Source organism: Carassius auratus, chromosome 14 (assembly GCF_003368295.1).
Source record: "Carassius auratus strain Wakin chromosome 14, ASM336829v1, whole genome shotgun sequence".
Lineage (NCBI taxonomy): Eukaryota > Metazoa > Chordata > Actinopteri > Cypriniformes > Cyprinidae > Carassius > Carassius auratus.
This window is the reverse complement of record NC_039256.1, coordinates 16227255-16240649: the sequence shown is the minus strand read 5'-3', so window position 1 is coordinate 16240649 and position 13395 is coordinate 16227255. Positions and strand designations below refer to the sequence as shown.

Genomic DNA, 13395 nt, shown 5'->3' with positions numbered 1-13395 from the left:
TGATTTCACCAAGTACAACATGTTCCTGGATCAACATCCTTCTTGTTGATCCTGGAACAACATTCTAATCAACCAATCAGAATTGAGATATAACTTTTCAGGAAATATCTGTTTAAGGCTTACAATCAGAGTTACTGTAGGTGCTTCTACACCCTAGTTAATCAGCTATTTCCCACTGATTTTAGGAATAAATTATGGGTAGGGTAAGGTTTAGGGGTAGGGATTGGGTTTAGTCTATATTTTTGGACAATAATGTTGATCCAGGAACATGTCGTACTTGGCAAAATCACGGCGACCATCACACCATAGTCCAACGCTGAGAGTCCAGGTCAGGCCAACCTGATACTGAACTATGATCTCATGTGTACTCGGGTGCATGTTGGACCGATGACAAACGTGAACTAGACTACTAATATAATACTAGTAGTTTACTGCCATATGATATAGTACAGTGGATTTCTTACTATTTGAAACAGAACAACCCTGCAGCGTATAACAATAATAGCACAATAAAACATATGCAAAACCTCACAGCACAACACAGTGGTATAAAACAGAGAACAATTCAGTTAGGATGCATGAATGTCTATGTATGTGTCTGTATTTTTCTTATGCAATACATTACCAGTGTATTTTTGTATTTTAATTTTGGTTGGTTTAGTAATGTATTTTGGACTTTTGACTTTTGGAGTGATGATGATTATAATGAAAAAGTGGGGCATTCTGGGAGTTTGTGCCCTGTGGTGGGTTAATGAACAGCATGTCTTGCTCTTACATCATCTGTCCTTTTCTGAACTCTGTTTTATCTCCAGTATAAAAAGTGCTAGATGATATTTGTAGACTATTACATTATTTCAGTGGTTTCAAAATGACATATTATTTTAAGCCTGTGAGCAGAGTCACAACGTCAAGCTATTTTTTAAACCTTTTATAGCCACAGAATTTAAATGATTGTTAAAGGCCAAGTATTGTACTTACTGTAAAATCACAGACTTTTACTAAATGTTCAATATATTGGGATCAGTTTTGAAAGAAGTGGGTTCAGCTTAACAAGACTGCTTGTTGGTATTTATCAAAAATACAGAAAATAAACAGCAATATCAGGAAATTCTATTACAATTTAAAAATAGCTGTTTTTTATTGTGAATTTCTATTTATTCAGAAATCATTCTAATATGCTGATTTGCTGCATTTCGGATTATTATTACTGCTTCATATTATTTTTCTGGAAACCGGGATCTGTTTTTTTCAGGATCTGGCAGTCAATACAACGTTTAAAAGAACAGCATTTATTTAAAATAGAAATCTTTTGTAACACTTTTTTACTGCCACTTCTGATCAATTTAAAGCATTCTTGGCCAGAGCGTGGCTATCATAAGGGTATTTTTATAAAGATCAGCTCAGGGCAGGTGGACATATTTTTCATCTGTAAAGTATGTGTCATGCTAATAGACAAGATATTGTAGTTTTTTTTATCATTTTGAATTAATTTCTAACAATACATTTTATACTTTCCATTTTCATAGTTTTAGTATAGTTTAATATAGTTCTTATTTTTATTTTAGTTTAAGTTATTTAACTACATCAATTTAAACAAGGTTAGAAAATAAAATTATAAATATTTCCAATCTTGGCAACTAGCTGAAACAAAATAGAATTTCAGTTATTTTTCCCCAAGCTATGTATTTAATTACGTCAGTATTATAACATTATCATAACATCATAATAAACCAGAATGTTACCTTCTATTTAAAGGCAACTCCGATTATGACAAGGTATGTTAGTTAGTTAGTATTGTTTAAGTGTCATAACATTATAACAAAACAGCATGCTGCTTTATATTTAAAGCCAAGTTCCAATGTGTGTCACTCAGTAATGTTTTAGATTCAGTCCTTTATAATAACCCAGATTCAGTCCTTTTAAATACATTTAAAAGTATTTACGTACTTATTCATTCATTCGTTTAGTCTTTTTTAATACACCTTTAAAAACTAATATATTAACTAATTAACTAATAAATTAAACAAAACAAAAAAATATATATATATATATATATTCACTAGAGTTGAATGCCAAGATATAATACAATACGGCACAAATACAGCCCAACATGAGCACAATGCCACCAGCCCAGTGAAGGATTGAATTACACATTAATTATCATATTAACAGTTGGATGTGCATCTAAACATTTCTCTCCTCGGTTCAGCAGCTTTTGGCTCCAGAATGCATGAGGCAATATTGCGTAATGAGCGGAGGAGCGCGCATTCCTGTCTAGAGCGCGCACGAGGCGCGTCAGCACTTTTCCAGCAGAAGCCGGTGCGCGTGAAAAGAGCTTTAATGACACGTTACTTTTTCGCTTGTTTCATAATTCTGAATCACCATTAATAAGCACGAGGTGGGGCATACCGGCGTCTCTCTCTCTTCTCCGTTTCTCCAATCAGAAAGTGTAAGGATATGGTCTCATTCAGCTTTGACGCCTCCCTCTCCAAACCGGTGAACGAAGACTGACTGAACGCGCATCCAGTCCGGGTGTAAGGTAAGGGATTCCCGTTCCATCACAGCCCTTCGTACCCCCCCTGGATCTGAGTGATATTATTATTCATGTGTAAAGTGCAGGTCTCCTCCCCTCGCCCTATAGTGGTCAGCGGAGTAATATAGACCCGGACAGGAGTGTTCAAAGAGACTTACAAGCTGACTGAACAATCTGTTCCGGTGGAAAATATATACGGTGGACTTTGATATATTAGTTGTATATTCCGTTTTAATATTTTATTTTTTTCTATTTCACTGATATGGAAAAAGGTAAGACAAAAACATATAGCAATAGCAATATTTTTTTCCATATCGATATTGCTTGAATGAGATGATGAAAACTTAAATTATTTCATTAAATATAACTCACATGTAATTAATTTTACATGTACACCATCTCTGTATTCAGACATGTATCAGTTTAGTCATTATAGAGTATAACTTGTTGGATGTTTGGATCATTTTTTTTTTTTTTTTTTTTTTTTGCAATATACTATATAGGAGATTTACCTTTTTTTAATGGTCTAATGTCTGGAAAACATATTATTAAAATTCTTAAAATAATTCTGAAAACAATATAATAATATAATATAAGCAAATGAGATTTGTTAAATCTAAATTAAAACTTATTTTACATAATAATTATGCAATATAACCCCCCCCCCCCAAAAAAAAAAAGAGAAATACACTTAATCTACAGAACTTTTTAAAAATTTCATATTTTATTTTAATGTGTTGCTTAACTTTTTTTTTTTTTTTTTACAAACATTAACTGAAGATTAATTAATATACTCTTATTTTTTATATATATATATATATATATATATATATATATATATATATATATATATATATATATATATATATATATACTGTAAAATGTATTGGCATCTCAGGTTCCATAAAGAATCTTTAACATCCATGGAATTCCGTTCCACAAAATATTTTTTATAGTGGGATAATGTTCTCTTAAAATGTTCTTCAGTTACACTTCTTTAGAATGTTCTTTGAAGTTATTTGGGGAACCCAAAATGGATCTTATATGACCCTTTGGCAAAATCCCCTTTTAAAACCCTTTTTTTAAGAGTTTAGTCAATTTTTGTAAAGGTAACCAAGAATAGAAAATCTAGAGAAACAGAAATATCCTCACTGTCCTTACCTGATGGGGTTTGTCTCCATAGAAAGCGAGCGAAACATGATGACGGAGTTCTGGAAGGAACATTCCAAGTTTGCGACAGTAGAGGAGATGATGCTGGATACAAACGCTCAGGAACTGACCCAGCACGAGCTGCCAGAGATTCTCTCCCTGCTGCCTTCTCTGGCTGCTTCTGACGTGCTGGAACTAGGTGCTGGAATCGGGTCAGTGATCACATTGGCTTTGACTTTGGATTCTGAAGAGACCTGCAGATCTCTGATGTTTGGGTGAACCATACATACAAGACGAAGTCATATTTCACCCTGAAATCGAAAGACAAAATAGCATTTAATGTTTTGCATTAAACAAATAAGACTAATAAATAAGAAATTAATAAAAAAAGGGTTTCATGTTAGAAATAAAATGATCATAAACTGAAGGCATTACATCAAAAACTATCATGATGTATGAACACCTTACAACTTATACTTATTATTTACAAGATATATACAAATAACAATATAAAAAATTATGAGATCAATTCATGGCAACATATGTTTTTATGTTACTTGAACCCATTAAAATAATTGAACCAAATTCATTTTAAAATTATATGAGATTCAAGAAGAAGGAGTTTTAAAAATGAGTGGAAATAACAAACAAGGAACATTACTTCATTCAAATGGCCCAACCAATCAGAATCAAGGACTTGTTGAAGTGAATTTTCAAACGAGAATGATGAAAATCTGGTGGAAATCTAATCAAAAGGTCAAATGGTTAGGTAATCTGTTTCTTGGCCAGTACTAAGCTTTTAAGCATGGTTTATTTGCTGCATTGTTATCATGACCTTTGCTCTTTTCAGTCGGTTCACGCGTCACCTCATTGGCAAAGCCCGCCATGTGACCGCTGTGGACTTCATGGAGAAGTTTGTGGAAAAGAACAAAAAGGACAACAGCCACCTGGGAAATGCTGAGTTCATCCAAGCTGATGTCACAAAGCTGGATTTCCCTAAACACAGGTATATATATATATATATATTTACCTATAATCACAGCTACAGTGCATGTAATATTCTTATCATATTTTTTTTCCGAGCACGTTTTACCAATATCAAGCCACATCAGTCTCTATAACAACTATTATAATCATTTATATGAATATACATAAAGATAAAAAGCTATTAATGTCAAAAAACTAGAAGAATTAAGATGAATAATTAGGTGTCAGACCAAGAATGAAACCATCAGGAACACTTTATCCTCCAGTGCTATCATTTTTCAAAACTGCAAACTACCTGAAGTCTCCAGAAGTACAAGGTGTCAGGTTCTCAGAGACTCTCACAAGCTGAAGGGTCATGAAATAGATAAAGTCTGATTTTTTTAAAGGTTTTAAAAGGATTTTTAAGGAAATAGGCTAAGAGTGCCTTTGCTATGTTTCTTATTTTGAAAAGCACTGGTGGATACACCCCTAATGAGTCATCAGTATTTTGGTCCATTTTTCTAGAAAAGAAAGACAGTAAATAGTACATGTGTATACAGTGTGTCAGCTGTTAGTGTACTAGAGTTCACAGCTTCGCATTGATGGCTCCATGAAGAACATTTAACATCTGTGGTATCTTTCCATTCCACAAAAGTTTCTTTATAGCATAAAAAGGATTTGTATATCATTATTATTTGGTGTTAATTTCATTCATAGATCATAGAAGATGCATCCCATCTCATTTGATGTCTTTCTCCATCTTCCACTTCCTGTTTCAGTTTTGATGTGGTCTTCTCTAATTGGCTGTTGATGTATCTGAGTGATCAGGAGCTGAAGTCACTGGCTGAGAAGCTCCTCTTGTGGCTCCGCCCAGGAGGCTTCCTGTTCTTCAGAGAGTCCTGCTTTCACCAGTCAGGTTAGAGAAACGACACCCTGTATTTTGACACTTAATGGCAGTGATTTCGACACTGCAATCTTGTTTTCTAATTGATGTGACAAAAAATCCAAATAAATAATCATTTAGTGAGACAAACCTTCAGTGTGTGAAAGACCTTTAGTGTGTAAACATTTAACCCAGTTGCTGGGTTTGTCCATATTTAACCCAGCATATTTTTAGAGTGCATATTACAATTATTATTCTTGGAGCCTAAAGAATTATTAAACACAAAAATGTAGGGCTGGACATTATTTAGTTGATCATTCAAAAATAAACGGGATTTAATATGTAAATAAAAAACAGACACATTGAGTTACTGCATTTTGTTAACAATAACTAAAACAAATATATATTTTTCTTCCATAGTGTTTAGCATAACTGAGATGCTATTATATTTTTATTTAAAAAAAATTATTAGTTTTTATATTTGGCACGTTTAGATTTTTAGTTTTTGTTTAACTTTCAAAGTTATATATTTTTTTATTATTATTATTAATTTGGTTTAATTATTAATTGGTTTTATTATTTCAGTTTTAGTTTCAGTTATTTTAGTCCATCGAGTTAAACATCTTAAATTGCCTTGGCAATGAGCTGAAATACAATATGTTTAAAGTTGTTTTATTTGTATATTTTATTTGAGTTAAGTTATTAAGTTTATTTCATGCCAGGTAACAAAAGTTTGAGTTAACTATAATAACCCTCATATAGCTTGCACTGATCTTCATGCTTTATTACTTTTATTACAGCTGTAGAGTAGATTAATTTTATAAAAGTGTAAGTTTTTCTATAATTTGTATTGTCTTTTTTATGTCCACAGGTGACTGCAAGCGAGATTTTAACCCTACGCACTATAGAAGCCCTGCTTACTACAACCACCTGATGACGTCACTCCTGCTGGACGAATCGGATCAGACAGAGAAGAAATGCTACGGGTTTGACATGGTGCTCAATAAGACCGTTCAGACCTATGTGAAGGTAAACCAGTCAGTCAGCTAATTATTTTAAGGACATTAACTCTGTATAATGAGCTGAAATTGAAATGATTTGTCTTAGATGAAGAACAATCAGAACCAGTTGTGCTGGCTCATGCAGAAAGTTCGCCGTGATGTGGTTCAGCAGCATCAGGGTGGCTTTTCCACATTCCAGGAGTTTCTAGATAACCAGCAGTACACCAGAAGAGGAATCCTGCGTTACGAGAAGATGTTCGGATCAGGATATGTCAGCACAGGCGGACCCAGCACGACCAAGGTCAGGGATGCAGAATATGAGGGGTCATACATCTTTAAAAAAATGCCATGTGAAGTTCATTAAAAATTCAAAGATAGAAAGAAGAAGGATTTTTATATAGTCTACCTTTTGGAAAGGTACTTTTAACTTCAATAAACCTAAAAGATGCATATTAGTGCCATAAAGTTACATAATACTACCTAAAGAGTACAAATTAGTTATTTTTTAAAAGGTACTGCCTCAGTGATAGCTTTTGTTGGCTACCTTTTTTTCTGAGATTGTATGAATATAAGTTAGGCTACATAATAATAACAGTTCAGCAGTTCGGTGTACAACTTGTTGTAATTTTGAGTAAATTAGGCTATATTTAGATACAATATTACCATTTACCAAACCAAGGCACAAGCTGAAAGCTGTTTGGAATTGTTCAATGAGTTTTTGGATGAATCATTGAATGAATGATCCCACCCTGAAAGAACATGCGATAAGTCGAATGATTTATGCACAGAAAATCGTTCATATCAATCGTTTACACTTGTTTCGTTCCGGAGTGAGTATGTTTTTGCATGAATCTGATTCAGTCAATAAGCTTGTTTTGTTTCTAAATGATTCTAACTCGCTGTTTTAGAATGAATCGCTGTTGAATAAATGATTCAACGATTCATTCATAAAGACAGATGCTTGTTTCGTTCGTAAATAAATAGGCCTATGCGTTTTTTAATGAATCAGTTAAATAAATCATTTAATGACTCATTAATAAAGATTATTTATTTTGTTTTTTCCTGAATGAATGAATAGGGTTTCTGAACCTATCATTTAAATGAATCATGATTGACTCATGCTCACTTGTCTCCACCTATTGAAGTAACTATGTAACTTTCAGAAACAAAGTACCAAAAGTGTTTGTAATAAAATTATTAACAATTTAAGCAATTCATTTATTAATATTTCTGTCATATATTTATTTCTGGTTTTGAGGATTCCTCATTTCTGGCTCATGGCTCAGCAGTGGAGAACTACTGATCTCTTGTGTTATCTCATCATTTTAGTGAATAATTAATGGCCTGTTTTCTCTAAATCTCTTTGATATATTAATCTGTAACCTGTCAGGAGTTTGTTGATATGCTGAACTTGACCGCTGGACAGAAGGTTCTTGATGTTGGCTGTGGGATTGGAGGTGGAGATTTCTACATGGCCAAGGTGAGCCAAAAATGTAACAAAATAAAAAATTTAACTTGTGATGAGTTTTATGTGTTGCTTCAGAACCTTTTTCACTCTCCTTAAGCTTGTATTTCTCAAGGCCTTTAAACAAGCAAACGATAATATTATTAGAGAAATTCTGTTTTGTCTATATTTTAGTGTGGTGCACATTCTGAACACTTTTACATGATTATTCACAGCTGTAGTGTCTGATTACTGTGGCATGATTAATTACTAACTTTCTGAATGATCTTTTTTAATGACAGACCTTTGGGGTTGAGATTCTGGGCATGGACCTGTCATCAAACATGGTGGAGATTGCCATGGAGAGAGCCGTGCAGGAGAAACTGCCATTAGTAAACTGAGTTTTTCAGCTAATACCTTGCAACAATCTGGCAACCGCATAAAAAATGCAACAAACTATACAGAACAGCTAATGCAACTGCACTGTAATACACACTAGCAGCAACACCCTAACATCCTAGTAGTAATTTTTTTCCACAATACATTTATAAATATGTTTTAAAAAGTTAAATAGTTGTATATTAAATACAAAAGAGCACAGACACTTTCAAGAGCTGCATCCTGGGAAAGCTGTGAGAGTTGCTCGGCACGTCCTGATAGCAGAGTAACTGTTTGTCCTTCCCCTGCAGGTGCAGTTTGAGGTCTCAGATGCCACAAAAAGAAGGTTTCCTGATGCCACGTTTGATGTGGTTTACAGCAGAGACACCATTCTGCATATCAGGGACAAACTGGACCTCTTCAGAAAGTTTTATGTGAGTGTTCTCACAGGTAAAATCCTGTACATTAATTTAATGTCTGTAACTTAATATGTCACAGAAATAGTATATTGTATATTTTTACCTGTGCGCATAAGGGTTGTGTGTGTATGAGGATATACAAATGATTATCTGTGTGCCGTAGGTGTAAATCTACTGTCACTGGGTAGCAGGTGTTCCAGTGATTATATGTGTGTATGTGGGTTTAACAGTTATGTTCACCTTGAGCCTTCTTTATTTATTATTTTTTTTTTTACTTAGAGTCAAATGAGTGCCACATTATGCATGGGTAATAAAAACAAGCCTTTGTATTTGTATTGAACTACTGAGGATTCGATCCAAATAGACAAATGCAGTGATGTAGGGTAATAAAATGCTGACGTGGAAAATCATTATCAGGAAATAAGAGAAAAGAATGTGAGTTTTCTGCCCTCTACTGGACAAATGAAGTGTTGTCTTAGAAGTGATGAAAGAATATGCATTTTGATTTCAACTGTTCTTTTAATGTGTGTGTGTTTCAGTCATGGCTGAAGCCGGGAGGGAAACTTCTGATCAGTGACTACTGCTGTGGAGAGAAGCCTTGGTCTCCAGCGTTTCAGGATTACATTAACCAGCGGGGATATATCCTCTACACACCTCAGAGATACGGACAAGTACAGACCTCATAAAATCATAGTGTACTATTATAGCTTGTTTGGACTGAGATTTAGTATTGATCTGTTATGTAATGATGATATTGGTCACTACAGTGCTGATTGAATATGCCAAAAAAAAAGCTGGCACAGGAACAACAGGCTTTTTAAAGGTATAGTTCACCCAAAAATCTAAATTATGTAATTAATAACTCATCCTCATGTCGTTCCAAACCCGTGAGACCTCCGTTTATCTTCGGAACACTGTTTAAGATATTTTAGATTAAGTCAGAGAGCTTTCTGTCCCTCCATTGTACGGTCTACTGTCCATGTCCAGAAAGGTAAGAAAAACATCATCAAAGTAGTCCATGTGACATCAGAGGGTCCGTTAGAATTTTTTGAAGCATCGAAAATTCATTTTGGTCCAAAAATAGAAAAACTACGACTTTATTCAGCATTGTCTTCTCTTCAATGTGTGTAGTGAGAGAGTTCAAAATAAAGCAGTTTGTCATATCCGGTTCGTGAATGAATCATTCTGTTCACCAAATCGAACTGAATCGTTTTAAACGGTTCACGTCTCCAATACGCATTAATCCACGAATGACTTAAGCTGTTCACTTTTTTAATGTGGCTGACACTCCCTCGGAGTTCAAACAAACCAATATCCCTGAGTAAGAACGAGTCAGTCTTTTGTTCGTTATCTGGCTCGGCTCGGTGTTCATCTTCAGTTCTCTCTTCACAGCAGTTCAGTCAGTGTACTGTTTGAGTCAATGAATTACTCCGGGATATTGGTTTGTTTTAACTCAGAGGGAGTGTCAGCCACATTAAAAAAGTTAACAGCTTAAAGCTGCATGCAGTAGGTAACTTTTGTAAAAAAATATATTTTTTACATATTTGTTAAACCTGTCATTATGTCCTGACAGTAGAATATGAGACAGATAATCTGTGAAAAAATCAAGCTCCTCTGGCTCCTCCCAGTGTCCTATTGCCATTTGCAGACAATACATCGCTCCCGGTAAGAAATAACCAATCAGAGCTGCGGTCCGTAACTTTGTTTGTGTTCAAAATGTCGAAAAATTTATATAATAAGCGAGTACACCATGAATCCATTTTCCAAACCGTGTTTTTAGCTTGTCCTGAATCACTAGGGTGCACCTATAATAAGTGTTTATATTCGGACTATTTTAGATTGCTTCGGGGGCACCGCGGCGGAGTAACCCAGTACCTTTGTGATTCTTCATAGACATAAACAGAGAGAAGTAGATCCGGCTACGATGTTCTTCCGCAAGACGCAAGCAGTTCTGTTTATTAACCGCTAGAGTGTCAATACCAACTGCAGCTTTAAGTCATTTGTGGATTAAAGGGGGGGTGAAATGCTCGTTTTCACTCAATCTCCTGTTAATCTTGAGTACCTATAGAGTAGTAGTGCATCCTTCATAACTCCAAAAAGTCTTTAGTTTTATTATATTCATAAGAGAAAGATAGTCTGTACCGATTTTTCCCAGAAAAACATGACTGACTGTAGGCGTGACGTGTGGGCGGAGCTAAAGAATCACGAGCGCCAGTAAGCTTTTGCGTTGAGAGCATGTGGAAGCTGTGACATTACCTTGAGGACAAAACCATCCAAAACAAACCATGGCTAACAGTCAGATTCAGCTGTTTATTTATGATCCAGAATCAGATCCAGAGGCTGAAATTTAACAAGAGCAGCATCAGCAACGACGTCTCTATGTGGTATGTACTGAAACTGTATATATTTGCTTAGCGGTTTTGGAAAATGACTAAGTTCCACTTTATGTCGTCTTTTTTTTTTTATTTTATTTAAAAAAAATTTTTTAGCTGTACATGTGGAAAGTGCAGTTTGATGACAACATCGCATGTTGTTTACTTGATGTGCTTACGCGCCGATAGCTAAGTTAACAACACAGAGATATTAGAAGCAGTTTTACTCACCACCTGCGGTTTCAACACACGATCGTGACCCTTTTTCGTTGGGATTGCATTATCCTTAAAAAATAAACGATGTGCAAATCCGGCGTCAAACCGGGCCTTGTTTGTAAAACATGCTCTTTAAAAATAAACTCCATCCACTGGTCCCTTAATGCCTTAAAGAAGTGCCCTTAGCACCCATATAAGGAAATTCCGCTCCATCTAACATCACACAGACCCATACTCGAAAAAAACTTTCCGAAACTTGTGACAAACCGGAAGGAGTATTTTTGGAACAGAAATACTCCTTCAAACGTACAACTTAATTTTTGAAACTTTGTCCATGTTTAGCATGGGAATCCAACTCTTGTAAAAAACTCAGTATGCATGAAATAGCATTTCATTGTGTGTGTTTTTCAGTTCCTGAGCGAGGTGGGATTCAGTAATGTTCGCGCTGAGGACAGAACAGAGCAATTTATTCAGGTCATAAAGGCTGAACTGCAGAGAGCCGAGGAGATGAAGGAGGAGTTTGTACAGGTGAACAACACACATTCCTGCTCATGTAACGTCTGCATTACATTTACAACCACACATTTGCTACTGTTGGAGGAAATATTTTATTTAAGCCATATTTGCAGGCATTGAAGATATAATTTACTTTCATTTAAGAGGCTGTTCGTCCCAAAAATGCAAATCCACTCAACCTTCCAATGCAAGCCATTCAAGATGTAGATGAGTTTAGTTTGTTTGAACTAGAAATCACCTGCTCACTAATGGATCCTCTGCAGTGAATGGGTGCCGTCAGAATGAGAGTCCAAAACAGCTGATAGAAACATCACATTAATCCACAATTAATATTATGGAGAGAGGTCACATATTTTTATCCAGAAGTAACAGTTTACAGTTAAAAATGTCTTAAGGATTTGTTTCTTATGTAGCTTTCACTTCGCGAGACCTTGATTGAGGGACTAGAGTGGTGTGGATTACTTGTGGATTATTGTGATGTTTTTATCAACTGTTCAGACTCTAATTATGACGGCACCCATTCACTGCAGAGGATCCATTGGTGAGCAATTGATACATTTCTCCAAAGCTGTTCCCATGCAGAAACAAACTCATCTACATCATGAGTACATTTTTCATTTTTGGGTGAACTATTCCTTTAAAGTGTATATGAATATTGTTCTCTTGGAATCTCGGTCTCGTCCACAGGAGTTCTCTCAGGAAGACTATGATGCCGTTGTAAATGGATGGACAGAAAAACTGCAGCGCTGTGAGACTGGAGACCAACGCTGGGGGCTTTTCTATGCCACCAAAGAATAAGAGAGAGGAACAATCCAACTAATGATCAAATTCAAATCAATATATTTCAGATGCTAATTAAACTCACTGTTCTGTCTAATTCTGTGAATTGCACAACAGTGCGCAAGATTCGAGCATCAGAGCTGTAAGACCGACATACTGTTATGCAGCATAAATGAATAAAATTATACTTTTGTGTATTATTTTATTAGTTTGTTGTTTTGTTTGTGTATGATTGGGCTTTTAATGTGTTTGATAAAATCTTCAAAATCAATATCTATGATGTAAACAGCTGTTAATACACAGTGAACTTTAACCCTTATAATAGTAACTACAGATAAACACAGAAAAACTACAATAAATTAATAAAACAATAATATCTGCAATTATCTTCCATGACTTTTATATATATATATATCAGAGAAAATCATGTTTGGCATGATTTGGCCAGTGAAATCATATATGATGTTTTTATATTACCCAAGACATAAATTACACAGACACAACAAATACATAATCATATAATTACAAATAATAAAAACAGTCATATATGATATAGTACTGTATGTATGTGTGTGTGTGTGTGTGTGTGTACAATGCACAATACATTCACTTTAAAAATTACAATGTATTTGCTATCATTTAATATTTTAACATGCAATGCTAAAATATGAAATATCCCATCAAACTGCTCAAAACAGCTCAGTAGCCACATAACAACATAATAGCAACAACTTATAC

At 34.8% G+C, this 13395-nt stretch overlaps 1 protein-coding gene across 2 annotated transcripts; it reads left to right on the top strand.

Annotated features, from left to right (window-relative positions):
• Positions 1-2300: 2300 nt before the first annotated feature.
• pmt (phosphoethanolamine methyltransferase) lies at positions 2301-12862 on the top strand. 2 transcript variants are annotated; one of them, XM_026280300.1, is made up of 12 exons: positions 2301-2539; positions 3717-3894; positions 4533-4688; positions 5428-5564; positions 6403-6560; positions 6639-6833; positions 7923-8012; positions 8279-8368; positions 8666-8788; positions 9313-9444; positions 11773-11889; positions 12565-12862. In XM_026280300.1, the coding sequence occupies exons 2-12, from the start codon at positions 3731-3733 to the stop codon at positions 12673-12675; spliced, it is 1473 nt and encodes a 490-aa protein (XP_026136085.1). In that variant the 5' UTR covers positions 2301-2539; positions 3717-3730; the 3' UTR covers positions 12676-12862. The 2 variants fall into 2 exon arrangements, with proteins under 2 accessions (XP_026136085.1, XP_026136084.1); XM_026280299.1 differs by lacking the exon at positions 2301-2539 and adding an exon at positions 2643-2805.
• Positions 12863-13395: the final 533 nt, after the last annotated feature.